Source organism: Lethenteron reissneri, chromosome 69 (genome assembly GCF_015708825.2).
Source record: "Lethenteron reissneri isolate LAM-NWPU_2019-01 chromosome 69, ASM1570882v1, whole genome shotgun sequence".
NCBI lineage: Eukaryota > Metazoa > Chordata > Hyperoartia > Petromyzontiformes > Petromyzontidae > Lethenteron > Lethenteron reissneri.
This window is the reverse complement of record NC_083847.1, coordinates 615,233-641,962: the sequence shown is the minus strand read 5'-3', so window position 1 is coordinate 641,962 and position 26,730 is coordinate 615,233. Positions and strand designations below refer to the sequence as shown.

At 43.5% G+C, this 26,730-nt stretch overlaps 1 protein-coding gene across 1 annotated transcript; it reads left to right on the top strand.

Annotated features, from left to right (window-relative positions):
• The first annotated feature begins 3,124 nt into the window (after nucleotides 1–3,124).
• On the top strand, nucleotides 3,125–25,809 carry LOC133360851 (pigment epithelium-derived factor-like). The gene is made up of 9 exons (XM_061579754.1): nucleotides 3,125–3,266; nucleotides 5,130–5,156; nucleotides 9,214–9,240; nucleotides 12,337–12,487; nucleotides 14,467–14,622; nucleotides 16,799–17,002; nucleotides 18,599–18,741; nucleotides 22,062–22,275; nucleotides 24,718–25,809. The coding sequence occupies exons 1-9, from the start codon at nucleotides 3,180–3,182 to the stop codon at nucleotides 25,077–25,079; spliced, it is 1,371 nt and encodes a 456-aa protein (XP_061435738.1). The 5' UTR covers nucleotides 3,125–3,179; the 3' UTR covers nucleotides 25,080–25,809.
• Nucleotides 25,810–26,730: the final 921 nt, after the last annotated feature.

The window sequence follows — 26,730 nt, the reverse complement described above, 5'->3', positions numbered from 1 at the left end:
TGAGTCTATGGGTTTCTGTGTGAGTGAGTCTGTGGGTCTCTGTGTGATGAGTCTATGGGTCTGTGTGCGAGTCTACGGATCTCTGTGTGATGAGTATGTGGGTCTCTGTGTGAGTGAGTCTATGGGTCTGTGTGATGAGTCTATAGGTCTTTGTACAAGTCTACGGATCTCTGTGTGATGAGTCTATGGGTCTCTGTGTGATGAGTCTATGGGTCTCTGTGTGATGAGTCTATCGGTCTCTGTGTGATGAGTCTATGGGTCTCTGTGTGATGAGTCTGTGGGTCTCTGTGTGATGAGTCTATGGGTCTCTGTGTGATGTGTCTATGGGTCTCTGTGTGATGAGTCTATGGGTCTCTGTGTGATGAGTCTATGGGTCCCTGTGTGATGTGTCTATGGGTCTCTGTGTGATTTGTCTATGGGTCTCTGTGTGATGTGTCTATGGGTCTCTGTGTGATGAGTCTATGGGTCTCTGTGTGATGAGTCTATGGGTCTCTGTGTGATGTGTCTATGGGTCTCTGTGTGATGTGTCTATGGGTCTCTGTGTGATGAGTCTATGGGTCTCTGTGTGATGAGTCTATGGGTCTGTGTGATGAGTCTACGGATCTCTGTGTGATGAGTCTATGGGTGTCTGTGTGATGAGTTTGTGGGTCTCTGTGTGAGTGGTAGGGTAACGCGAAATGACACACTAACGCAGTGGCAGCATGTCCATCTTACCGCGTGTCTGTAGGAGTACATCATATCTCGCCAAACTTTATCGTTGCATTGTTTACGGGGAAATAGTTTTCACTTAACACGGAATTTTTCAGGACCACATCTACTACTAGCGCGTTAAACGAGACCCGACTGTCTATGCAGCACTTTCACGTCATACTATATCATACCATTACATAAGTAACATTTAAAAACAGAACTCCACGACTCCAGGAAGTGGCCCCGAAGTTTGCCACAACGTTAGTTGAGCGTGGAAAATTAGACCCAAGCCGAAACATAACATATACAAAATAATGTTTACAAATATACATTTTGTATTTTTTATGATAGAATATAGTATTGTCATCAGTATGACACAAGTATACCGAGTTTGCAGTCGATACCACATTGGGAAGTGGGTTAAAATTGAGTTCCAAGTTTTGAGGATACAACAACAACAGACAGATTTCGATTTAAAGCTTTCGTGACTGCAGCAGGGATTCATCTTCTTGGTTCTTTCGGTAAAGTCATCACGTAGAAGGGAAATGATAAAATAATAAAAATACAACATAATAAAATAATGAAAATAAAACATAATTAAATAAAAAAATTAATTATAATAAAATAATAAAAATAAAACGTAATAAAATTTCGATTTAAAGCTTTCGTGACTTGCAGGGATTCATCTTCTTGGTTCTTTCGGTAAAGTCACGTAGAATGGAAATAATAAAATCATAAAAATAAAACATTATAAAATAATTCTCACGACGTTTCGGCCACAACGCAAGCAGCCGTCCTCAGGTGAAGACCAGGTCTGTCGTGAGAATTATTTTATTATGTTTTATTTTTATTATTTTATTATTTCCCTTCTACGTGACTTCTCAATGTTGATGCTTTTAAATGCATTGCTCCAGTGGCATCCCGAATATCGGATAGAAGAACGTTCCAGACGGCCACAAAAGCGCATCTCAAGGCGCGCGATGCGCTGATCGTCTTTGCTCGATGGTTAAACAAAAGCGGCTGCTGCTTATCCAGAGGTCGCAAACGGGTTTTGATTCCTTACCCGTACCCGGCCGCACCAGGGTCGCAAACGGGTACCCGTTCCCGTACCCGGCCGTACCCGTACCCTACCCGTACCCGGCTGGGTACGGGTAGCCGGGTATCGGGTACGGGTAGGGTACGGGTATCGGGTACCCGATTGCGACCTCTGGGATGAAGCCATGTTGCAGGCGCGGGTGGGTTGATTCTAGGAACTTGAATTGTGAGAAGAGACAAGACGTTGGGAAATGAGTGACAAACGGTTACTCACCAGTGACTCACGGCCTACCCGTACCCGTACCCGGCCGCACCAGGGTCGCAAACGGCTACCCGTACCCGGCCGGGTACGGGTAGCCGGGTATCGGGTAGGGTACGGGTATTGGGTAGGGTACGGGTATCGGGTAGGGTACGGGTATCGGGTAGGGTACGGGTATCGGGTAGGGTACGGGTATCGGGTAGGGTACGGGTATCGGGTAGGGTACGAATATCGGGTAGGGTACGGGTATCGGGTAGGGTACGGGTATTGGGTAGGGTACGGGTATTGGGTAGGGTACGGGTATCGGGTAGGGTACGGGTATCGGGTAGGGTACGGGTATCGGGTAGGGTACGAATATCGGGTAGGGTACGGGTATCGGGTAGGGTACGGGTATCGGGTAGGGTACGGGTATTGGGTAGGGTACGGGTATCGGGTAGGGTACGGGTATCGGGTAGGGTACGGGTATCGGGTAGGGTCCGGGTATCGGGTAGGGTATGGGTATCGGGTAGGGTACGGGTATTGGGTAGGGTACGGGTATCGGGTAGGGTACGGGTATCGGGTAGGGTACGGGTATCGGGTAGGGTCCGGGTATCGGGTAGGGTATGGGTATCGGGTAGGGTACGGGTATTGGGTAGGGTACGGGTATTGGGTAGGGTGCGGGTATTGGGTAGGGTACGGGTATCGGGTAGGGTACGGGTATCGGGTACCCGGTTGCGACCTCTGCTGCGAGGATGACCGGGTGTCGCACGATGCTTTATGCTCCTTGACGAGATGAGTACAACTTGCCTCCTCAAGTTCAAGTATTAGGTGTAGCTCTGTGAGCCATTCGGCTCTTGAATCGGGTGCAACCGCAACAAACAAAAAACCAAAAACATGAACAAGAAAACATCTTAAAGTGAATATATGTGACTGAGTGCGAACAGAAAATCCAAGAAAAGGCAGCAAAATATTGCAGAAAAAAATCACCGTTACACACCAACGCTGTGTGCAAAAATCCCAGTGAGATGCAAGTCAAACAACAACAACAACAACCACAAGACAACTTAGATTAAGGCCATCAGTCTAACTCTGTACTACAACAAACAAACATGGCTAAACCAATACGCTAAAACCAGGACAGCTACAATAACCCCGTCTCTCCCTGTGTCCCTCTGTCATCCCACGCCTTCCCTGTGTGTGTAGAGCGACCGTCACCATGGCTCGCCTCTCCCCTCTCTACGTGTCACTCCTCATCGCCATTCTCTCCCTGGGAGTCGCGGACCATCACGGGCGCACAAAGCCGGTGAGTGAAGCATCGTGGGTCTGTGCCGAGCGGTTGTGAACTAACACGACCGATTGAGTCTTTGGGTCTCTTTGTGAATCGACGAGTCTCTGTGTGAGTCTATGGGTGTCTGTGTGAGTCTGTGGGTCTCTGTGTGATGAGTCTATGGGTCTCTGTGTGAGTCTGTGGGTCTCTGTGTGAATCGACGAGTCTCTGTGTGAGTCTATGGGTCTCTATGAGTCTATGGGTCTCTGTGTGAGTCTATGGGTCTCTGTGTGAGTCTGTGGGTCTCTGTGTGAGTCTATGGGTCTCTGTGTGAGTCTGTGGGTCTTTGTGTGATGAGTCTATGGGTCTCTGTGTGATGAGTCTATGGGTCTCTGTGCGAGTCTGTGTGTCTCTGTGTGAGTCTGTGGGTCTCTGTGTGAGTCTATGGGTCTCTGTGTGAGTCTGTGGGTCTCTGTGTGATGAGTCTATGAGTCTCTGTGCGAGTCTGTGGGTCTCTGTGTGAGTCTATGGGTGTCTGTGTGAGTCTGTGGGTCTCTATGTGATGAGTCTATGGGTCTCTGTGCGAGTCTATGGGTCTCTGTGTGAGTCTATGTGTGTCTATGTGAGTCTATGGGTTTCTATGTGAGTCTATGGGTCTCTGTGTGAGTCTGTGGGTCTCTGTGTGAGCCTGTGGGTCTCTGTGTGAGTCTGTAGGTCTCTGTGTGAGTCTATGGGTCTCTGTGTGTGTCTATGGGTATCTGTGTGTGTCTATGGGTCTCTGTGTGTGTCTATGGGTCTCTGTGTGAGTCTGTGGGTCTCTGTGTGAGCCTGTGGGTCTCTGTGTGAGTCTATAGGTCTCTGTGTGAGTCTGTGTGTCTCTGTGTGAGTCTATGGGTCTCTGTCTGAGTCTATGGGTCTCTGTGCGAGTCTATGGGTGTCTATGTGAGTCTATGGGTCTCTGTGTGAGTCTATGGGTCTCTGTGTGATGTGTATATGGGTGTCTGTGTGAGTCTATGGGTCTCTGTGTGAGTCTGTGGGTCTCTGTGTGAGTCTGTGTGTCTCTGTGTGAGTCTATGGGTCTCTGTGTGAGTCTGTGTGTTTCTGTGTGAGTCTGTGGGTCTCTGTGTGAGTCTGTGTGTCTCTGTGTGAGTCTATGGGCCTCTGTGTGAGTCTATGGGTCTCTGTGTGAGTCTGTGTGTCTCTGTATGAGTCTATGGGTCTCTGTGTGAGTCTATGGGTCTCTGTGTGAGTCTATGGGTCTCTGTGTGTGTCTATGGGTGTCTGTGTGAGTCTATGGGTCTCTATGTGAGTCTGTGGGACTCTGTGTGAGTCTGTGTGTCTCCATGTGAGTCTGTGTGTCTCTGTGTGAGTCTATGGGTCTCTGTGTGATGTGTCTGTGGGTGTCTGTGTGAGTCTATGAAGAACAGGTCTGTCGGAAAGACAGCGTCTGAATGGCTGTCAGTGAATGACGCTGTCTTTCCGACAGACCTGTTCTTCACCTGAGGACGGCTGCTTGCGTTGTGGCCGAAACGTCGTGAGAATTGTATTTGATTATGTTTTATTTTTATTATTTTATTATTTCCCTTCTCCGTGATGACTTTACCGAAAGAACCAACCATACGAATCCCTGCTGCGGTCACGAAAGCTTTCAATCAAAATCTTAACACAGCTGTTTTGTTGCCAGAAAAAAAATGGGAAAACGTATCCTCATGTTGTGTTGTAGTCTTTTACTCTGTTGCATTGTAAATGTCTTGATGTAAATCACGAAAGAGGCAATGCATCATATGTCACAACGAGCCCGGTATTTCAGATCTTGGATACATCGCAGATCTATGACTTGCCTCACCATCCCACTCCCTTCCCTTCCCTTCTGCCCCCCCCCCCCCCGTGACCTCACAGGCCGCCCCTCCCATCTCGGTGAAGCCGGTAAGAGGTCATGTCTGTTGCAAAGTGGATCCCGTCATCAGAACGTAGAGTTAAACTTCACTCAGTATGATAATTGGTTTTTGTACCCTTTTATCTGGCAACAAAACTGACACCTTTTTTACGAGGAGTCATGTTTGCATAGACCACAATACCTGCAGCCATAATGCAAACATGACTCCTCGTAAAAAAGGTGTCAGTTTTGTTGCCAGATAAAAGGGTAAAAAACCAATTATCATATTTTTTATTTTGGCAAATGAGGTTCCAATGGTGTAAATGCTTCACCCCGAGCTCTCATACTCTGATGGTGCGTTGTCTTTGAGTTGTGCGCCTTTTGGCGTCATCTGGTCCAACACCAAGTGAGACTAGGCTCTAAGGAAAGCTGTCTCGGGTGTGGACCAATCAACTTCAAGGACAGTGCACATACATTATCAGAGTTGTGTTTTTGTTTGCATTACGACTGCAGGTATTGTGGTCTATGCAAACATGACTCCTCGTAAAAAAGGTGTCAGTTTTGTTGCCAGATAGAAGGGTAAAACACCAATTATCATATTTTTCACTCAGTTTAACACGTAGCAGGCTTTTGCGACCAATATGATTCATAATCAACGATTTCTGGGTCGGATCGCGTTATTTATAAATGTGTCGTAACCCTCAACCACCCGACACGGTCAAAGAGTAAAAAATGTGTCACGTTTTTTCAAACGACAAAATGATTCACTTCTTTAGCCCACCGGTGTGTTGAAGAGAGAATCAACAGCTTTTTGAAATTGGTGTACTACCACCTTTGCCATTTTGATAATCAGCATCAACCATCATTAAATCACCACCACCACCATCAATTGTGATGCAGATCTTCTCTGCATTCCAAAGGTTTGTTTCTTGGATTTTTCCTCACTTAATACAGTAAATTCAGCTGTGACGGCCCCACCTGATGACGGAGACTTGTGTTGCCTTCGAAACGTCGTAATTTATTATTTTATTTATATTATTATTTATATTATTATTAATATTTTATTTATTTTATTTTATTTTTACCTACGTGACTTTACCGAAAAACCTACGAGTATGAATCTTTGCAGTCACGAAAGCTTCAAATCTAGAATTAAAGTGATTAACATAGCCTGTAAAGTCTGTTCTCCAACAACGCGTCGTTTTCATCACGCGACGTCACGCAATTAATCTATTAGGGAACACATATTCTTTGGTTCTTTCGGTAAAGTCAAGCAGTTAGAAATCAAATAAAATTAAACAAATCACGACGTTTCGATCGCAACACTAGCGGTCGTCATCAGGCAAAGCTTCACATCAAGAGGGAACACTTGTTTTTAAATCCTTTATATTAAGTTCGCATGCTTGCTTGCGTGCATGCTTGCTTGCTTACGACCGTGCAAATCTTTCGGTCGTTTTTTTAACCCACTTCCCGTGATCCAATCGAGCTGACATTTTTCACACAGACTCGTTGTGCCAGACAATTAATGTTCGTGAAAAAACATTCCCAAAATTTTACACTTTTTAGGCAAAAAAAAATATTTTACATATATTCAAATATAACTAATTCTTGGCTTTGGCTGAACATCACAGTATAAGAGCCCAGAGTGTAACCCCTCCACAAGCTGTGGCGGAGTAGCGCAGTTGGTAGCGCCCTCGCTTCCCATGCCAAAGGTCGCGGGATCGATCCCCGCGTCCTCCACAGGCGAATATATTTTTAAATCCTTTATATTAAGTTCGCTGCCACGCATATAAAGGATTTATAGTGAAAAACTTTGTTTTTACAGGTTATACTTATTTTTCACTAACGCGGATACGAATTGGATATAACGCGATCGAGCGAACGGATCTAGCTCGCGCGAGTAGGAATAAGCGGTTTGTACGGCTACCTCGGCATAGCATCATCGTCGTCGTCATCGCACAAGATGGGATGCTGCTGGATTATTCTAGATGCTACCAACGCACCTTAGTCTTTGCTCAGCCTGCGTACGCATCTCACGAGTTATCACGGATTGTGCTTCACCACATATTCATTTTCGATTTAAAGCTTTCGTGACTGCAGGGATTCATCTTCTTGGTTCTTTCGGTAAAGTCACGTAGAAGGGAAATAATAAAATAATAAAAATGAAACATTATAAAACATATTCATTATTGTAAAACAATTTTCCATAGATACGGACTGTATTTGTCAGATGTAATATTGTTTATTATAGAGTTTTTTTTTGGGTTAGATCGCTGTAAATATACATAATGTGTCGTTAAACCCGCCACCACCCGACACAGCCAACTAGTGAGGGTTGTCACGTCAACAGAACGTGGCCAATTCGTCACGAGTACAGCACTAGTGTGTAGTGTATAGTGTAGTGTATAGTAGTGTATAGTGTAGTGTATAGTGTAGTGTAGTACAGCACTAGTGTATAGTGTAGTGTATAGTAGTGTATAGTGTAGTGTAGTACAGCACTAGTGTATAGTGTAGTGTATAGTAGTGTATAGTGTAGTGTATAGTGTAGTGTAGTACAGCACTAGTGTATAGTGTAGTGTATAGTAGTGTATAGTGTAGTGTAGTACAGCACTAGTGTATAGTGTAGTGTATAGTAGTGTATAGTGTAGTGTATAGTGTAGTGTAGTACAGCACTAGTGTATAGTGTAGTGTATAGTAGTGTATAGTGTAGTGTAGTACAGCACTAGTGTATAGTGTAGTGTATAGTAGTGTATAGTGTAGTGTATAGTGTAGTGTAGTACAGCACTAGTGTATAGTGTAGTGTATAGTAGTGTATAGTGTAGTGTAGTACAGCACTAGTGTATAGTGTAGTGTATAGTAGTGTATAGTGTAGTGTATAGTGTAGTGTAGTACAGCACTAGTGTATAGTGTAGTGTATAGTAGTGTATAGTGTAGTGTAGTACAGCACTAGTGTATAGTGTAGTGTATAGTAGTGTATAGTGTAGTGTATAGTGTAGTGTAGTACAGCACTAGTGTATAGTGTAGTGTATAGTAGTGTATAGTGTAGTGTAGTACAGCACTAGTGTATAGTGTAGTGTATAGTAGTGTATAGTGTAGTGTATAGTGTAGTGTAGTACAGCACTAGTGTATAGTGTAGTGTATAGTAGTGTATAGTGTAGTGTAGTACAGCACTAGTGTATAGTGTAGTGTATAGTAGTGTATAGTGTAGTGTATAGTGTAGTGTAGTACAGCACTAGTGTATAGTGTAGTGTATAGTAGTGTATAGTGTAGTGTAGTACAGCACTAGTGTATAGTGTAGTGTATAGTAGTGTATAGTGTAGTGTATAGTGTAGTGTAGTACAGCACTAGTGTATAGTGTAGTGTATAGTAGTGTATAGTGTAGTGTAGTACAGCACTAGTGTATAGTGTAGTGTATAGTAGTGTATAGTGTAGTGTATAGTGTAGTGTATAGTAGTGTATAGTGTAGTGTATATTGGTGTAGTGTATAGTGTAGTGTATAGTGTAGTAGTGTATCGTGTAGTGTATAGTAGTGTAGTGTAAAGGAGTGGAGTGTATAGTGTAGTATATAGTGTAGTGTTTAGTGTAGTATACTAGTACAGCACTAACCAGTGTGTTGGAGAGCCAGCTTACATTTTCTTGCTGTAGTTTTCACACCTGATGACGATTGCTTGTGTTGCAATGGAAACGTCGCGAGCATTTTAATTATTCTTTGGTTATTTTCGGTAAAGTCATGTATAAAGATAAAATAATACATTTATCTTTATACGTGACTTTACCGAAAAAAAACAAAGAATAATTCCTGCAGTCACGAAAGCTCCAAAATTAAGATCGTTTTAATTATGTTTTATTTTTATTATCTTATTATTTCCCTTCTACGTGACTTTACCGAGAGAACCAATAATATTAATCCCTGCAGTCACGAAAGCTTTAAATCGAAATGTAAAATGTTGCTGTATTCTAAATGGCTTTATGTAAATCAACGTCGCCCCTTGCGACAGAGGCAATGCATTATATGTCGTAACGAGCCGGCGTTTGACCTCTTGGATAAATAGGGAATCCTACAACTCGCCTCATGATCCCAGTCTTCCCTTCCTCCCTCCCTCACAGGGTGCTCCTCCCGTCTCGGCGAAGCCGGTAAGAGGTCGCGTCTGCAGCGAACTGCATCATGTTATGAGAATGTGGAGTTCAACTTTCACCACCATCAGCATCGCCATTTTGAGAATCAGATTTACCAACATTTAAAAAAATCACCACCAACGATTTTGAAGTCATCAGCATCACACTCATAACCATCATCATCATTTTTTCAATCATCACCACCATCAATTTTGAAGTCATCAGCATCACACTCATAACCATCATCGTCATTTTTTCAATCATCACCATCATCAATTTTTAACCCATCACACTCATAACCATCATAATTTTTTTCAATCATCACCACCATCAATTTTGAATCTATCAGCACTACACTCATAACCATCATCATCATCATTTTTTTCAATCACCACCACCATCAATTTAGAATCCAGCAGCACTACACTCATAACCATCATCATCATTTTTTTTCATCACCACCACCATCAATTTTGAACCCATCAGCACCACACTCATAACCATCATCATCATTTTTTTCATCACCACCACCATCAATTTTGAACCCATCAGCACCACACTCATAACCATCATCATCATTTTTTTAAATCATCACCACCATCGATTTTTAACCAATCAGCATCACACTCATAACCATCATCATAATTTTTTTCAATCATCACCACCATCAATTTTTAACCCATCAGCATCACACTCATAACCATCATCATCATCATTTTTTTCAATCATCACCACCATCGATTTTGATCCATCAGCACCACACTCATAACCATCATCATCATAATTTTTTTTAATCATCACCACCATCAATTTTGAACCCATCAGCATCACACTCATAACCATCATCATCATTTTTTCAATCATCACCATCAATTTTGAACCCATCAGCATCACACTCATAACCATCATCATCATTTTTTCAATCATCACCATCAATTTTGAAGTCATCAGCTCCACACTCATAACCATCATCATCATTTTTTCAATCATCACCATCAATTTTGAACCCATAAGCTCCACACTCATAACCATCATCATCATTTTTTCAATCATCACCATCAATTTTGAAGTCATCAGCTCCACACTCATAACCATCATCATCATTTTTTCAATCATCACCATCAATTTTGAAGTCATCAGCTCCACACTCATAACCATCATCATCATTTTTTCAATCATCACCATCAATTTTGAAGTCATCAGCTCCACACTCATAACCATCATCATCATTTTTTCAATCATCATCATCAATTTTGAAGTCATCAGCTCCACACTCATAACCATCATCATCATTTTTTTCAATCATCACCATCAATTTTGAAGTCATCAGCTCCACACTCATAACCATCATCATCATTTTTTCAATCATCACCATCAATTTTGAACCCATCAGCACCACACTCATAACCATCATCATCATTTTTTCAATCATCACCACCATCAATTTTTAACCAATCATCACCACACTCATAACCATCATCATCATTTTTTCAATCATCACCACCATCAATTTTTAACCCATCACACTCATAACCATCATAATTTTTTTTCAATCATCACCACCATCAATTTTGAATCTATCAGCACTACACTCATAACCATCATCATCATCATCATTTTTTTCAATCACCACCACCATCAATTTAGAATCCATCAGCACTACACTCATAACCATCATCATCATTTTTTTTCATCACCACCACCATCAATTTTGAACCCATCAGCACCACACTCATAACCATCATCATAATTTTTTTCAATCATCACCACCATCGATTTTTAACCAATCAGCATCACACTCATAACCATCATCATAATTTTTTTCAATCATCACCACCATCAATTTTTAACCCATCAGCATCACACTCATAACCATCATCATCATCATAATTTTTTTCAATCATCACCACCATCGATTTTGAACCCATCAGCATCACACTCATAACCATCATCATCATAATTTTTTTCAATCATCACCACCATCAATTTTGAACTCATCATCACCACACTCATAACCATCATCATCATCATCATTTTTTTAAATCATCACCACCATCAATTTTTAACCCATCAACATCACACTCATAACCGTCATCATCATTTTTTTCAATCATCACCACCATCAATTTTGAACTCATCATCACCACACTCATAACCATCATCATCATCATTTTTTTAAATCACCACCACCATCAATTTTAACCCATCAGCATCACACTCATAACCATCATCATCATTTTTTCAATCATCACCACCATCAATTTTGAACCCATCACACTCATAACCATCATCATCATTTTTTTCAATCACCACCACCATCAATTTTGAACTCATCATCACCACACTCATAACCATCATCATCATCATTTTTTTCAATCATCACCACCATCAATTTTTAACCCATCATCACCACACTCATAACCATCATCATCATAATTTTTTTCAATCATCACCACCATCAATTTTTAACCCATCATCACCACACTCATAACCATCATCATCATTTTTTTCAATCATCACCACCATCAATTTTGAACCCATCAACATCACACTCATAACCATCATCATGATCATTTTTTCAATCACCACCACCATCAATTTTGAACCCATCAGCATCACACTCATAACCATCATCATCATCATAATTTTTTCAATCACCACCACCATCAATTTTTAACCCATCAGCATCACACTCATAACCATCATCATCATCATTTTTTAAATCATCACCACCATCGATTTTTAACCAATCATCACCACACTAAATTTCGATTTAAAGCTTTCGTGGCTGCAGGGATTCATCTTCTTGGTTCATTCGGTAAAGTCACATAGAAGGGAAATAATAAAATAATAAAAATATAACATAATAAAATAATTCTCACGACGTTTCGGCTTGCGTTGTGGCCGAAACGTCGTGAGAATTATTTTATTATGTTATATTTTTATTATTTTATTACTTCCCTTCTACGTGACTTTACCGAAAGAACCAAGAAAACATCACCACACTCATAGTGTTCATCATCACCACACTCATAACCATCACCATCACCACTGCTCCCCGTTCCCCACACACTACGCCTCACCGTCCCCTCTCTCCCACTCTCACCCTCCCAGGCCATCTCTCCGTTCGTGGTGTCTCGCCTCGCGGGTTCCCAGGCGGACCTGGGCTTCCAACTCTTCCACAAACTGGGCGAGGCATCACCGGGCCAGAATGTCCTCTTCTCGCCTCTCACCACCTCTGCGGCGCTCATGATGCTACTGGCCGGTGAGAGGAGCTCCCGGCACGCTCAGTCCACCGCTGGATGAATGCCTCCTCGAAGTCAGCGACGTATCTAACATTCCGTTCAGCTCGTGCGCATGATCCGATCTCATCGACTCATCTCCATAACGGATGCGGCTCCTCGTGGTGTCCTCTTCCTATTTCTGCTGCCACTCTGTGAGGAGTCTCGACCATTGAATATGGTCAATTCTATCCATGACCAGTGCCGGATGATCTGAGTAGCAGAAGTAGCTACAAATGCTGCGATGGCCCGCACTTTCAAGGGCCCCGCGCTAAATGCTTTCAAGATATCAATTCCGTTGCAAACACGATGCCTTGTATAAAGGTGTCAGTTTTGTACCAGTTTAAAAGGGTAAAAACCTACTACTTTATTTTGCCACTGGTAAAAGAGGTCTCATAGTGATATCAATTCCGGTTCAGTGTTTCTGCACTTGCTCTATTACTATAGTACTACACCGCCTTCAACTTTTATGAACGACTGGGGCTTTTAAGGCTAGCGATTTGTCGTTATATCTGGCTGTATAGCAAATGAAAAAAATCGTTTACTATGCAAGTTTAAAATGTATGTGTTGGAAAATGCAAGTGTTTTTAAATCCTTTATATTAAGTTCGCATGCTTGCGTGCTTGCGTGCTTGCTTACGACCGTGCAAATCTTTCGGTCGTTTTTTAACCCACTTCCCGTGATCCAATCGAGCTGATATTTTCCACACAGACTCGTTGTGTCAGACAATTAATGTTCGTGAAAAAAAATTCCCAAAATTTTACACTTTTTAGGCAAAAAAAAATATTTTACATATATTCAAATAGAACTCATTCTTGGCTTTGGCTGAACGTCACAGTATAAGAGCCCAGACCGTAACCCCTCCACAAGCTGTGGCGGAGTAGCGCAGTTAGTAGCGCCCTCGCTTCCCATGCCAAAGGTCGCGGGATCGATCCCCGCGTCCTCCACAGGCGAATATATTTTTAAATCCTTTATATTAAGTTCGCTGCCACGCATATAAAGGATTTATAGTGAAAAACTTTGTTTTTACGGGTTATACTTGTTTTATATTTAGGGCCTCTTTATAACAAATGCTACAGGCCTCGCACTAGCTTCATCCGGCACTGTCAGTGACGTGTACTGCCCCAAGCACACTAATTGCACTGGTCAACAAATAAAACATGTTTATCTGGCCTGGACTTTTGCAGGTGTTCTAGACTAATTTCAGGGTGCCGATTCCAAATCTGATCTCAGATTTGCTTTATCACATCTCATTTTTATGCTATCGGCATACCCCATTTTCATTGATTTTACCCGAAATTAACTCTGTCACTTATGATTGCAAGTTGTTGCGAGTCAGTGACTGCTTTAGTGTTAAAATATGGTGCTGTATTTTTAGGATAGTGTGTTTATAATATAATTTTATGTAGATGTACACATTTATTTAATATTTTTCTTCTGCAGTTTTATTAAAAATGCAATATTTGATATCTCAAAAACCTGATGTGATAGACAAAAAACTGATGCCAGATTTGGAATCAGCACCCCAAAATTACATTAAAATCGTTGGAATACCTTATGCCAGAATAAGTGTGTGACGTCACGCGCGGGACACACGGACATTATTGGCTCATTGTTGTAGTAAATTGCCCTGATGGGTCCTAGTGAAGATGCATTCTGCCGACAGCTCTGTCTTTATTTCACTGCCTGTTGGGTGGCCACATTTTCTGAACTCCATGAGTCAGGGGTTCTAAAACACAAAAATGGGCACGCATTAAGTTATTTTGAGCTGGTGTTCTGGACAAGGCTGAGTGCTTTTTGGACATGCAACGTGCATCTTTGTGTGTTGTTAAATGAACTCGTGCTGGTTAATTGTTTTGCCTCACATTTAATTTGAGCCATACTCTGCAACCATCATTATTGTGAAACTAATCCCCGAACTCTCTCTCCTCCTGTCTCGTGCTGCTCACTCTGAGCCTCTTAGGCACGGCCCATCAGACAGAGACTCAGCTCACCAACGCCCTGCGTCTACAATTCCTCCGTGACCCGAATCCCCAGGCCTCTTTCCAAGCACTGATTTCAAAACTGCACCATGGCCATGACAGCACCAACATCGCTGCCCGCATCTTCACCGCCAAAGGTTAGTGATGATGTGGGAATCGCTTACAAAGTCTCAGAGACACTGAGCCTGCACGGCCGAAATCCTGAGTTATAATCTGGGCATTCAGCCTCCTGTCGTTAAACTGGGTTCTAAAGTGTTAGCGAGTTGATGGTTTTAGCTCAGTTACCAATGGACTGCAAAACAAAAAATATCACATTTATTGTGATCTGTACTTATGTCGCTTAAGTGAGCTCTGAAAAAAAATATCTAAATTTGATTGTCATGCAATAAACATTACTCGTATGTGCAGTGGGTGGAATTTCTATCCACTCTGTAAACCAGTGGACTCTTCCGAAAGAACCAAGAAGAAAAGTTTGGGAGGTTCGGGAGTCAGAAACGCAGCTGGCACCACTGAGATATTTGGTTAGAATCTGGGGATTCAGCCTCCTGTCACTAAACTGGGTTCTCGATCGCAGCAAGTTGAAGGTCACAGCCTGGTCTCCAATGTCTCGCATAGATATAATACTCACAAATGACGAGAAGGGTGAGTGACTGCCAGAGGTCGCCAACGGGTTTTGATTCATTACCCGTACCCGTACCCGACCGCACCAGGGTCGCAAACGGGTACCCGTACCCGGCCGTACCCGTACCCTACCCATACCCGGCCGGGTACGGGTAGTGTACGGGTATCGGGTACCTGATTGCGACCTCTGGGATGAAGCCATGTTGCAGGCGCGGGTGGGTTGATTCTAGGAACTTGAATTGGGAGAAGAGACAAGACGTTGGGAAATGAGTGACAAACGGTTACTCACCGGTGACTCACTGACTACCCGTACCCGGCCACACCAGGGTCGCAAACGGCTACCCGTACCCGGCCGGGTACGGGTAGCCGGGTATCGGGTCGGGTACGGATATCGGGTACCCGGTTACGACCTCTGGTGACTGCTGTAATTAATTAAGAAAAATGTTCTAAAAAGGGCTTAGAGAGCTCAGATGTAGCACAAATGGAGTGGAGTCCATCCTTGAAAAGCCAAAAATCTTGGAAACTAAATCTTTAACATTTGTCTCTTTTTAACTTCGGTTATGATTTTTTTTTCCCTAAATCTAACATTCGTCTAAATATGTTTTTCTAAGGGGGTGAAGAGTTAATCCTCTAGAAAGAACCAATATAAAGCAGAAGCCTGCTTCTGATTATTATTTGGCCATTGTTGAATCCACTGCTGTATGAGTCCTCCCAATGCAGTGTTGGCCCCATGTGCGGTTGCTGGATAGTTAACACTTCACCATTCAGGCAAGTTCAGATATCACTCACAACTGATGTTAGCCGTGACAGGGATTTAAACTCAACTCGCAGGGTTCGTAACACAGAGCACTAACCACTGTGCTACAGCTCTCCACGGACATTGTATGTTCATGTAAGACACGTGAACATTTATAATGGCTCAGAGATAATGGCAGTGGCTCATAAAACCAGAACGAGATCCAATTTTGATTTAAAGCTTTCGTGACTGCAGGGATTCATATTCTTGGTTCTTTCAGTAAAGTCACGTAGAAGAGGAACAATAAAATAATAAAAATATAAAACAATAAAATGTTCACGACGTTTCGAATGCAACACAGGCAAACATCATCAGGTGTGAAAAACACAGCAAGAAAATTTGAAAAAAGTGCCGTTTTTTATAAATCCTTTATATTAAGTTCACTTGCTTGCTTGCTTGCGCGCTTACGACCATGCAAATCTTTCGGTCGTTTTTTAACCCACTTTCCGTGATCAAATCGAGCTGACATTTTGCACACAGACTCGTTGTGCGTGACAATCAATTTTCGTGAAAAAAAAATAAAAATTTTACACTGTTTAGGGAAAAAATTTAAATATTTAATTACCAATTGCTTAATGCTGCCAGACAATCATCTGACCCATAGGTAGCAGCCATCTCAAGCCAGAGGACGAGAGGACTCTAGCCGCCACGCATATAAAGGATTTATAGTGAAAAACCTCGTTTTTACGGGTTAATTTTTCTTAATGTCAGCACCACGGACAGCGATTTTGGCAGTTGTTCAGATGGACGAGTCCATGACTTTACCGAAAGAACCAAGAATATGAGATGACATTTCTTCTCGTACAGAGTTTTAATCAAAGTTCATCCAGAACGTGGGCACTCCCTTGACAGGTTTGATTTGCCTTGTTGTTTCTTGATCAAAATTTTTCCACCAGATGCCAAAATCAAGCAGCAATTTCTCGACGCGGTGGAGAAGTACCACAAAGCGAAACCGCAGAACTTGATCGGGAACGTGAAGGAAGACGTGGCACTGATAAATAAGTGGGTGGCCGAAAAGACAGAAGGACACATCCCAGACTTCATCAAAGAGCTTCCCGCCGATCTGCAGCTCTTTATTGTGAGCGCCATTTTCTTCAAGGGTAAGGCAGACCGAGGAACAAAATGGCCACCTTGGCTATCATAAACCACGAGCACAGCCTGAGATGATAAAATGGCTGCCTTGGATATCATAACCCACGAGCACAGCCTGAGATGACAAAATGACCGCATTGGATATCATAACCCACGAGCACAGCCTGAGATGACAAAATGGCCGCATTGGATATCATAAACCACGAGCACAGCCTGAGATGATAAAATGGCTGCCTTGGATATCATAAACCACGAGCACAGCCTGAGATGACAAAATGACTGCCTTGGCTATCATAAACCACGAGCACAGCCTGAGATAATAAAATGGCTGCCTTGGATATCATAAACCACGAGCACAGCCTGAGATGACAAAATGGCTGCCTTGGATATCATAAACCACGAGCACAGCCTGAGATAATAAAATGGCTGCCTTGGCTATCATAAACCACGAGCACAGCCTGAGATGACAAAATGACCGCATTGGATATCATAACCCACGAGCACAGCCTGAGATGACAAAATGGCCACCTTGGATATCATAACCCACGAGCACAGCCTGAGATGACAAAATGGCTGCCTTGGATATCATAAACCACGAGCACAGCCTGAGATAATAAAATGGCTGCCTTGGCTATCATAAACCACGAGCACAGCCTGAGATGACAAAATGACCGCATTGGATATCATAACCCACGAGCACAGCCTGAGATGACAAAATGGCCGCCTTGGCTATCATAAACCACGAGCACAGCCTGAGATGACAAAATGACCGCATTGGATATCATAACCCACGAGCACAGCCTGAGATGACAAAATGGCCGCCTTGGCTATCATAAACCACGAGCACAGCCTGAGATGACAAAATGACCGCATTGGATATCATAACCCACGAGCACAGCCTGAGATGACAAAATGGCCGCCTTGGCTATCATAAACCACGAGCACAGCCTGAGATGATAAAATGGCTGCCTTGGATATCATAAACCACGAGCATAGCCCGAGATGACAAGACAAACACACACACAGGGGAACACATGCACACACGCAAGACAAAGATCCCCTGTATAGCCTTCACAGGTTGTTGGGGAAAGTGTTGTTAGCGAGCACCGATCAAAGCCGGCACAGCACACGAGGGGGTGGGTGGACAGCAGCATGCCCGACAGCCTTTGTCTCTCAAGTGTCCATTTCCACACATCGCACCAGGTACTCATTTGAAGCTGAGTCGGGAGGCCCAAAACCCATTGGGATAATCGTCACTGGTTTTAGTCGTGAGCGGGAATCGAACTTGGATCGCTCACCATTGCACTATGGCTCCCCACAAACAGACACACACACACACGAATACACACACACAGACTCATTAAATGTCGAGGAGGATCGCTCCGCTGAACAAAATAGTTCCGCAGTTCAGTTTGCCTGTGCGAGTTCGCGTTTTGTGTCACCGTTAAAAATATATATATTTCTAATGGAAGCTGGTTCGTTAGTGCAGATGATCGTAAGTTGGGTGTTTGTAAGTCGAGGCCTGTCTGTATACATAACTCCACGGACTGACCTGGTCCCCCCCCTCGACCCCACCCCCCTTTACCACTCTCTTACCTGAGCAGGTAAGTGGCTGAAACCCTTCCAGGTTGAGTCTACGAGTCCGAGGCCGTTCCACCTGAGTCCAACCAACGAGACGCAGGTCCCCACGATGTTTGCCAGTAGTTACCCCGTGAAGAAGGGGAGACACCCCAGCCTGCCAGTCACGGTCTGAGACACTCGCAAACACACGCACACACGCACACGCGCACACACGCACACGCGCACACACACACACGCGCACACACGCACATTACGCTTTGAAATGTACAGATACCTTTTCAAGTGGGGGTGCCGTTCCATTAACTATCGTTATAATTTGACAGTACACTTGTTTTAAATGTTTCTTTTTTGCTAAATGTGTTGTGTTTTATATCGTATTTAGAAAAAATATGCAATGTGTGGCTATCGTTTATTTACATACAAAGTCTGTGAGACGGATAGAGAGAGATGGCGAATGAAAAAGGACAAGGGAGGGAAATAACGCTCTATACACAAAGATGCCGCAACATAGACTGAAGAAGAGAAAGGCACTCCGTGTATCACAGCTCACACCAGAACAGCAGGACGAGTACTCTAGTACTACAGTAATAGTACTATGGTACTACAGTACCAGCTCCTAGTATCACTAACCAACGTTGCCAACACCCACGTCGTTTGTCACTCACTAGACTCGCATTGTAGTGAGTAGTCAGTCCGTCCCGTGAAGCGACAAACGTTCCATAGAAAGCAAAACCGCGTTCAAGGGAAAACGCGTCTTGTGAACGCCACGTGTTAAGGGGGGACTTGCCTTCTAGAATTTTCCTGGGATAAGGAAGCGTAATTACTATCATAAAAACTTAGACTAAGTGAGACTTCCTGGCTGAACGAGTGTAGTAAGAATAATGGAAAAAGATTAAGATCACCCGTATAGCCTTTAACAAGCTGCTCGGGCAAGTGCTGTTAGTTAGCACCTATGAAAGCCGGCATGGCACAGGAGGCAGTTGTTGGTCAACACCACGCTCAGCCAGCCTTTGTCTCCCTTGCGGCATTGTTTACACATTGCATCAGATACTCATTTGAGGCTGGGTGGACTTAGGGGAGGCCCAGGACCTCTTCAGATACTCGTCAATGGTATTGGCGGCAGTGAGCGGGAATTGAACTTCCATCGGCGGTTTCGTCGCACGGCATAGCGCTAACCGTTACACTACTGCTCCCATAACCCACCACCACTCACGACACAATCACCAACATAACTCACCCAACCACCAGCAAACAGTGATACCTCGGTTCACGAACGCTTCTGTTCACGAACAACTCGGTTCACGAACTCTGCTTCTGTTCACGAACAACTCGGTTCACGAACAGAAAAGTTCATAAAAATACGCTCCGGTTCACGAACAGGAGCCGCGGCCATTTTAATGCTATTTCCAGGCTGTCACGTGGTCGTGACTTCCTGTAGGAAGATCGTGGAGAGAAGAAGAGACACAGAAAGAAGTACTGTGAGTACTGTGAAGACACTTTCAGTGACTTTTTGCTTTTTGGTGTGCTTTTTAGCACATACAGTACTGTACTGTACTACTGTACTGTACAATACTGTACTTACTGTATTGTACAGTTCACCCGTTTGAGTGCTTACTAAAGTCATCTCAAGCAAGGTTAGTGTTCTCTCTTTATACATTACTATACTGTACAGTACTAATGTGTATTGTAATTTGTTTCATATTTTTGTGCTTCAAAAACCAAAAAAAAGATCAGAACGGATTAACCGGATTTACATTGAACCCTGTGGGAAAATGTGCCTCGGTTTACGACCAATTCGGTTCGCGACCAGAGTCAGTTCACGAATTAAATTCGTGAACCGAGGTATCACTGTGCCATCTACATTCTACAACCTACGCAGCCACCACCACCAACTACAACCCACTACCGCTCCCCGCAAATGCACGTATACACACACACGCACACGAACAGAAGATATCTTACTAATAGGGGTTTACCCTTTTTTCTGGCAATAAAACTGACACCTTTTGCAAGGAATCGTGCTTACATTAACCACAATACTTGCAGTCAAATGCAAATAAAAAACAATACTCTGATAATTTATGCATTGTCTTTGAAACTGATTGCCTGCATAAATTATCAGAGTTGTGTTTTTTGTTTGTGTAACGGGTTCCGGAGACACTTGTAGATTTAACTTCTTTATTACAATACAACACTCCAACAGTCCTGATACTCTGTTACAGCCTAGGTACACAGCCTAGCTACACAGCCTAGATACTCTAGATACTCTACTCTGGCTACGCTCGCCCTCACAAGGTCGTAGAGTCGGGAGTTCCAGAGTCCCAGCGCTGGCTCTCACAGCAACCCAGGGTCTTCAGATGGCTGGTCGTGGGTCTTGAGTTACAACTGGGCCCCGATCGTCCAGGGAGCTCTCCTTTTATGCCTGGTCCGACGAGGGGTGGGGCCGTGTGCGCCACCAGACATCCCACAGAGCACACACAGCCCCCCCCCCCCCCCCCCCCCGTTGGCGGCGCCAAAAAGGCTTAAGCGCCTGGGAACCCAACGCCTGGCGCCCAGAGGCTTAAGCGTCTGGACCCCCTGGGAACCCAGTGCCTGGCGCCCAGAGGCTTACGCGTCTGGCCCCACCTGGGAACCCAGAGCCTACAGCAGCCCCTCCCTTCTTATGTCACTACATTTGCATTTGACTGCAAGTATTGTGGTTAATGTAAGCATGATGCCTTGCAAAAGGTGTCAGTTTTGTTGCCAGAAAAAAGGGGAAAACCCCTATTAGTATATTTTGGTACTGGCAAAGGAGGTCCGATGATGTAGCTGCTCACCCCGAGCTCTCATTACTCTGGTAGTGCATTGTCTTTGAACTGTGCGCCTTTTGGCGTCATCTGGTCCAACACCATATGAGACTAGGCTCCAAAGAAAGCTGTCTCTGGTGTGGACCAATCAGTTGCAAAGACAATGCATAAATGATCAGAGTATTGTTTTTTGTTTGCATTTGACTGCAAGTATTGTGGTTAATGTAAGCATGATGCCTTGCAAAAGGTGTCAGTTTTGTTGCCAGAAAAAAGGGGAAAACCCCTATTAGTAAAATTTCGATTTAAAGCTTTCGTGACTGCAGCAGGGATTCATCTTCTTGGTTCTTTCGGTAAAGTCACGTAGAAGGGAAGTAATAAAAGAATAAAAATAAAACATAATAAATTTTCGATTTAAAGCTTTCGTGACTGCAGGGATTCATCTTCTTGGTTCTTTCGGTAAAGTCACGTAGAAGGGAAGTAATAAAATAATAAAAATAAAACATAATAAAATAATATAATCAAATATTTTATTATGTTTTATTTTTATTATTTTATTACTTCCCTTCTACGTGACTTTACCGAAAGAACCAAGAAGATGAACCCCTGTTAGTATTTCTTGGTACTGGCAAAGGAGTTCCCTTGAAAGAAGAGATCTTTTCAACGTCTCACCGACGAGTCTCACCCCCCTCCCAAACCCCAGGTCGCCCAAATCCAGTTCCAGGGCAACACGAGTCTGCTGCTGTTCGTCCCTGACGCGGTGAGCACCAACCTGTCCGCGCTGGAGTCGTCGCTCTCCTCCCAGGTCGTGACCACGCTGGTGGAGGAGACGTTGGTGCAGAAGAAGATCAACCTGCAGCTGCCGCTCATCTCCTTGGACGTCGAGAGCAACCTCAAGCAGACGCTGACGGACATCGGTGAGGTTCTGGGATTGAGATTTTTCAAACCTGAATCTGGGTGGTTTTTTGTTGTTGTTGCAGCCTCTGCCAGATCTCAAACCGTCACGCAAAACTACGATCCATCCTCTCAGCAGCAGCAGCAGTAGCAGCATCTTTTGGCGAATCATTGAACAAAGACCGGTCACTGCATCTGGCGTTTTCAGATGCGCTGCTTCTGCCGCCGTCTGGAACGCTCTTCCTTATGACACTAGGAAGCTACTCTAAGAAATTAGATTTAATCTACATTTAAATCTAATTTCTTTAGAACCGCTTTTCGTGTTTGAGAGAGCTTTCTTTTGAGCCTCTTGTCTAACACCGTCTCTGGTGTGGACCAATTAGTTTCAAGGACAATGCATATATTATCAGAGTATGTTTTTTGTTTGCATTCTGACCACAAGTATTGGGGTTAATGCAGACATGATTCATTGTAAAAAGTTTCAGTTTGTTGATTTAACATCTTAACACCTTTTATATTTCGATGTAAAGCTTTCGTGACTGCAGGGATTCATCTTCTTGGTTATTTCGGTAAAGTCACGTAGAATGGAAACAATAAAATAATACAAATAAAACATAATAAAAATAATTCTCACGACGTTTCGGCCACAATGCAAGCAGCCGTCCTCAGGTGAAGACCAGGTCTGTCGGGGAGACAGCGTCTGAATGAAACACCACCACGCTTGTAGCGTCTATTTAAGCTGCTGGGTTGGAAGGAGGGAAGGGCGCCTTGACAAAATAATTTGCATATCAAGAGGAATTTAGCATATTTATGGGAAATGCAGGTATGTGATTAGTACTACTTGTGGAATGCGTAGGAGGTGGGCGGGGGGGTTTCAAAGTTATAATATGCCCGTGCATTATGTAGGATTAGCAGCATCAAAGGGAGGGGATATGGGTAGTATTAATAAAGGGAAGGAATGTTAATAGTATGTAGCTGCAGTAACTAAAACCACCACGTAGACAACTAAAGTATAAACTACATAGTATCATCAGTATACTAAATATACTCTACAATAAGCTGAGCTACTAACAGTAAGTAATACATTACAATTCTATGTCGCAAAAAATATAATATGCTTCCAGCTAAACCTTATTCTCTTACATCACACGGGTCTACCCCGTACTATATGCTGCCACAGACAAACCCAATATTAAATTATATACTGTATTACTATACACCACCCTATACCTTAGAATAATACATAGTGTAATATTACACTATGTGTAATATTACACTATGTATTATTCTACCCACCCTATTGTATACCACACTGCTGTATATTCACTATACAATTACGATACTATATATAACCTTATACATTGTATTAAACATTACAATTTTATACTATTTATTATTATACAATCTGCTATACACTATACCATTGACCGTCGAGTGAAAGATACTAAGAGGAAGCAACGAAATATGTCAATGGGAGAGTGGTAGTAGGAGACTTGCAGCGGAGCAAAGAATCCATTCCCTGCGGAGAATACAAGATCTATAGTCAATGCCAGTGAGTGGACTGCGGTCTGAAAGTCACCGTAAATGTGAACACAATCAGTTAAGATCCGAAATGGTTTATTACGTCCTTCCAATGATTGCTGAGCCAGAATCCATCTTCTCGGTTGAAATTGTCTCTGTGTTTGTATATGTGGATCGCCTCATGAACGAATCTCTCATGGTAGCCAGATGGCTTGCAGAGAACCTCTGTCTTGGAGAAGTCAATGTTATGTGAGCCCACTGAATTGTAACAGTGATCTGCCACTTCTGAGGTGTTTGTCCTACCGTGTTTTAGGTCTGCTTTATGTTCACGGATGCGGTCCGAGACATGTCGTTTGGTTTCTCCAATGTAACTGCTACCACAGAGGCAACTTAGTTTGTAGACGCCAGGGTACTGTATGTCTGGAACCACATCTTTTACAGACGGGACCAGATCACGGATTTTATGTACTGTGTTGAATCGGACCTGGATCTTGTGTTTAATCAGGATTTTGGAGATCTTTTTTGTGACCCCAGCAATGTAGGGTAAGTTGATGGTTTTGAAAGGCTCCTCAACAGGATTTTGTTGCCAAAAAAAGGGAAAAAACCTATTATCAATTGAGGTACTGGCAAAGGAGGTTTCATGATGGACCCTCAATTGTTTTCTTAAAACTTATGTCCCCTTTTCCCGTCTTTACGAATCTGTCTTCACTCAAATGCTCTTGCAAAGGACGCTGTTTGAGCGAAGACACGCCCGTAACGAACTGATTAAAGGGGGGAAGATATGGAATAAGTAGGTGAGGGGAAAACCTTAGACAAAGACTGGAGGTGTAGAGGATGATGATGATGATGATGATGGAAATGGATCCTCAATTTCTTCCCTGAAAGCTTCTGACCCCTCTCTGTGTGCCTCCTCCTCCTCCTCCTACCTCCCACCCATGACCCAGGTCTTGGAGATCTCTTCAATTCTCCGGACCTCAGCAAGATCTCGGACACTCCTCTCCGTGTCTCCAAGGTCATCCACCGTGCCACCATGACCCTCAACGAGGAGGGAGTCAAGGCCGCGGCCGCCACGGGCGTAATGATCAGTCTCACATCCATCCAGTTTCCCGAGGAACTGAAGGTGGACAGACCGTTCGTCTTCCTCATCAGAGACGACGAGACGGGCGCTCTGCTCTTCGCAGGAAGGGTCATGACCCCCCCTCCCGTGCCCGAGAAGAAGAAGAAACACGGGGATACCTCCTCATCCGAGGAGCATGGCAAGGAGGGAAAGCACGGGAAGAAGGATGGAAAGAAGCATCATCATTAGAGAGTGAGAAATAATTGGGGTCAGACGGGATGATTTTTTTTCTAGATTTGAAGCTTTCGTGACTGCAAGGATTCATATTCTTGGGTTTTTTGGTAAAGTCAGGTAGGTAAAAAGTTTAAATAAATAAAAGTAAAATAAAAATAAAATAAAAATCACGACGTTTCGGAGGCAACACAAGCTTCCGTCTTCAGGTGGAACCGTCACAGCAACGATATCTGTATCAAGTGATTTTTTTACCTACGTGACTTTACCGAAAAAAACCTAAGAATATCATTTTTCGCGTGTTTTGGTCTACACGGTTTCCGCTCACTGCCGAGTCACTACGTCCGGTTCGTAATTGAGTCTGTTTTGGATTTGCCTCGTTCTCGCCGGATTTATCAGTCGCCTCCGCACCTCAAACGCAAATCAGACGGTGAACAAACTGCACTCTCCTGATGAACGGAGTGACGGTTCGCGCTATCTACATCACGCGGGGAATGTTTTACCGACCATCGAACTCGTGCGTGCATGCATCCTCATTTGTATTCGAGTGCGGGAGGACTGGTCAAGGTAGAAAGATGAGACTGTGGTAGTTCGCAAGCATTCGAGAAACCCTGTCGCTGTGGTCGCAAACTGATGTCGAAAATGTCATGTGGTGGTGTCCTTGCATCTGATCCTGACACCAAGATGCTTGTGTCTGCTGAAAAGTCCACCGAGGCGCTGTTTCATCAATAAACATGAGCCCTACTTGTTCCCTTGTTTGTGCGTGGAGCGGGAGGGGATCCTGAACGATCCAGGGCGTCACGGTGGCTAATATTGTCAATTACATCGCCTGGTATAGCTTAACCCAGCAGCTTAAATATACGCTGCCAAGCTTGGTGGTGTTCATTCAGACGCTGTCTTTCCGACAGACCTGTTCTTCACCTGAGGACGGCTGCTTGCGTTGTGGCCGAAACGTCGTGAGAATTGTATCTTATGATGTTTTATTTTTATTATTTTATTATTTCCCTTCTACGTGACTTTACCGAAAGAACCAAGAAGATGGTATACAGGAGGTCGCGGCGTTCGACGCAGACCCTGATGACTGCTCTATATTTGTAGTTTGCGTGTTCTCTCTCTTCGTGGCCGCGGGGATTTTTCTCCGGGCCTCCGGTTTACCCTCCAAATTTTGAAAAGTGTGTTTTAGAGTTATTTGGATGATATACATTTCCACATGATGAGCCACTTCGTTGGGTTATCATTTGTGATTGCCAGGTCACTTCTGAAAAATTTAACCCGTAAAAACAAAGTTTTTCACTCTAAATCCTTTATATGCGTGGCGGCTAGAGTCCTCTCGTCCTCTGGCTTGAGATGGCTGCCACCTATGGGTCAGATGATTGTCTGCCAGCATTAAGCAATTGGTAATTAAATATTTAAAAAAAAATCCCTAAACAGTGTAACATTTTGGAAATTTTTTTTCACGAAAATTAATTGTCACGCACAACGAGTCTGTGTGCAAAATGTCAGCTCGATAGGATCACGGGAAGTGGGTTAAAAAACGACCGCAAGATTTGCATCGTCGTAAGCAAGCAAGCAAGCACGCAAGCACGCAAGCAAGCAAGCGAACTTAATATAACGGATTTAAAAAGAGCCTTACCTGGTAACATAATAATCGCAATAAATACATTTTCGA

What these genes read in the sequence shown, in the direction of transcription:
- LOC133360851 (XM_061579754.1), top strand. Translation starts at nt 3,180, where the DNA reads ATGGCTCGCCTCTCCCCTCTCTACGTGTCACTCCTCATCGCCATTCTC. An exon ending in GCTCATGATGCTACTGGCCG is followed by an intron (nt 12,488 to 14,466) that starts GTGAGAGGAGCT and finishes TGAGCCTCTTAG; the next exon opens with GCACGGCCCATCAGACAGAG. An exon ending in CCGCATCTTCACCGCCAAAG is followed by an intron (nt 14,623 to 16,798) that starts GTTAGTGATGAT and finishes TTTTTCCACCAG; the next exon opens with ATGCCAAAATCAAGCAGCAA.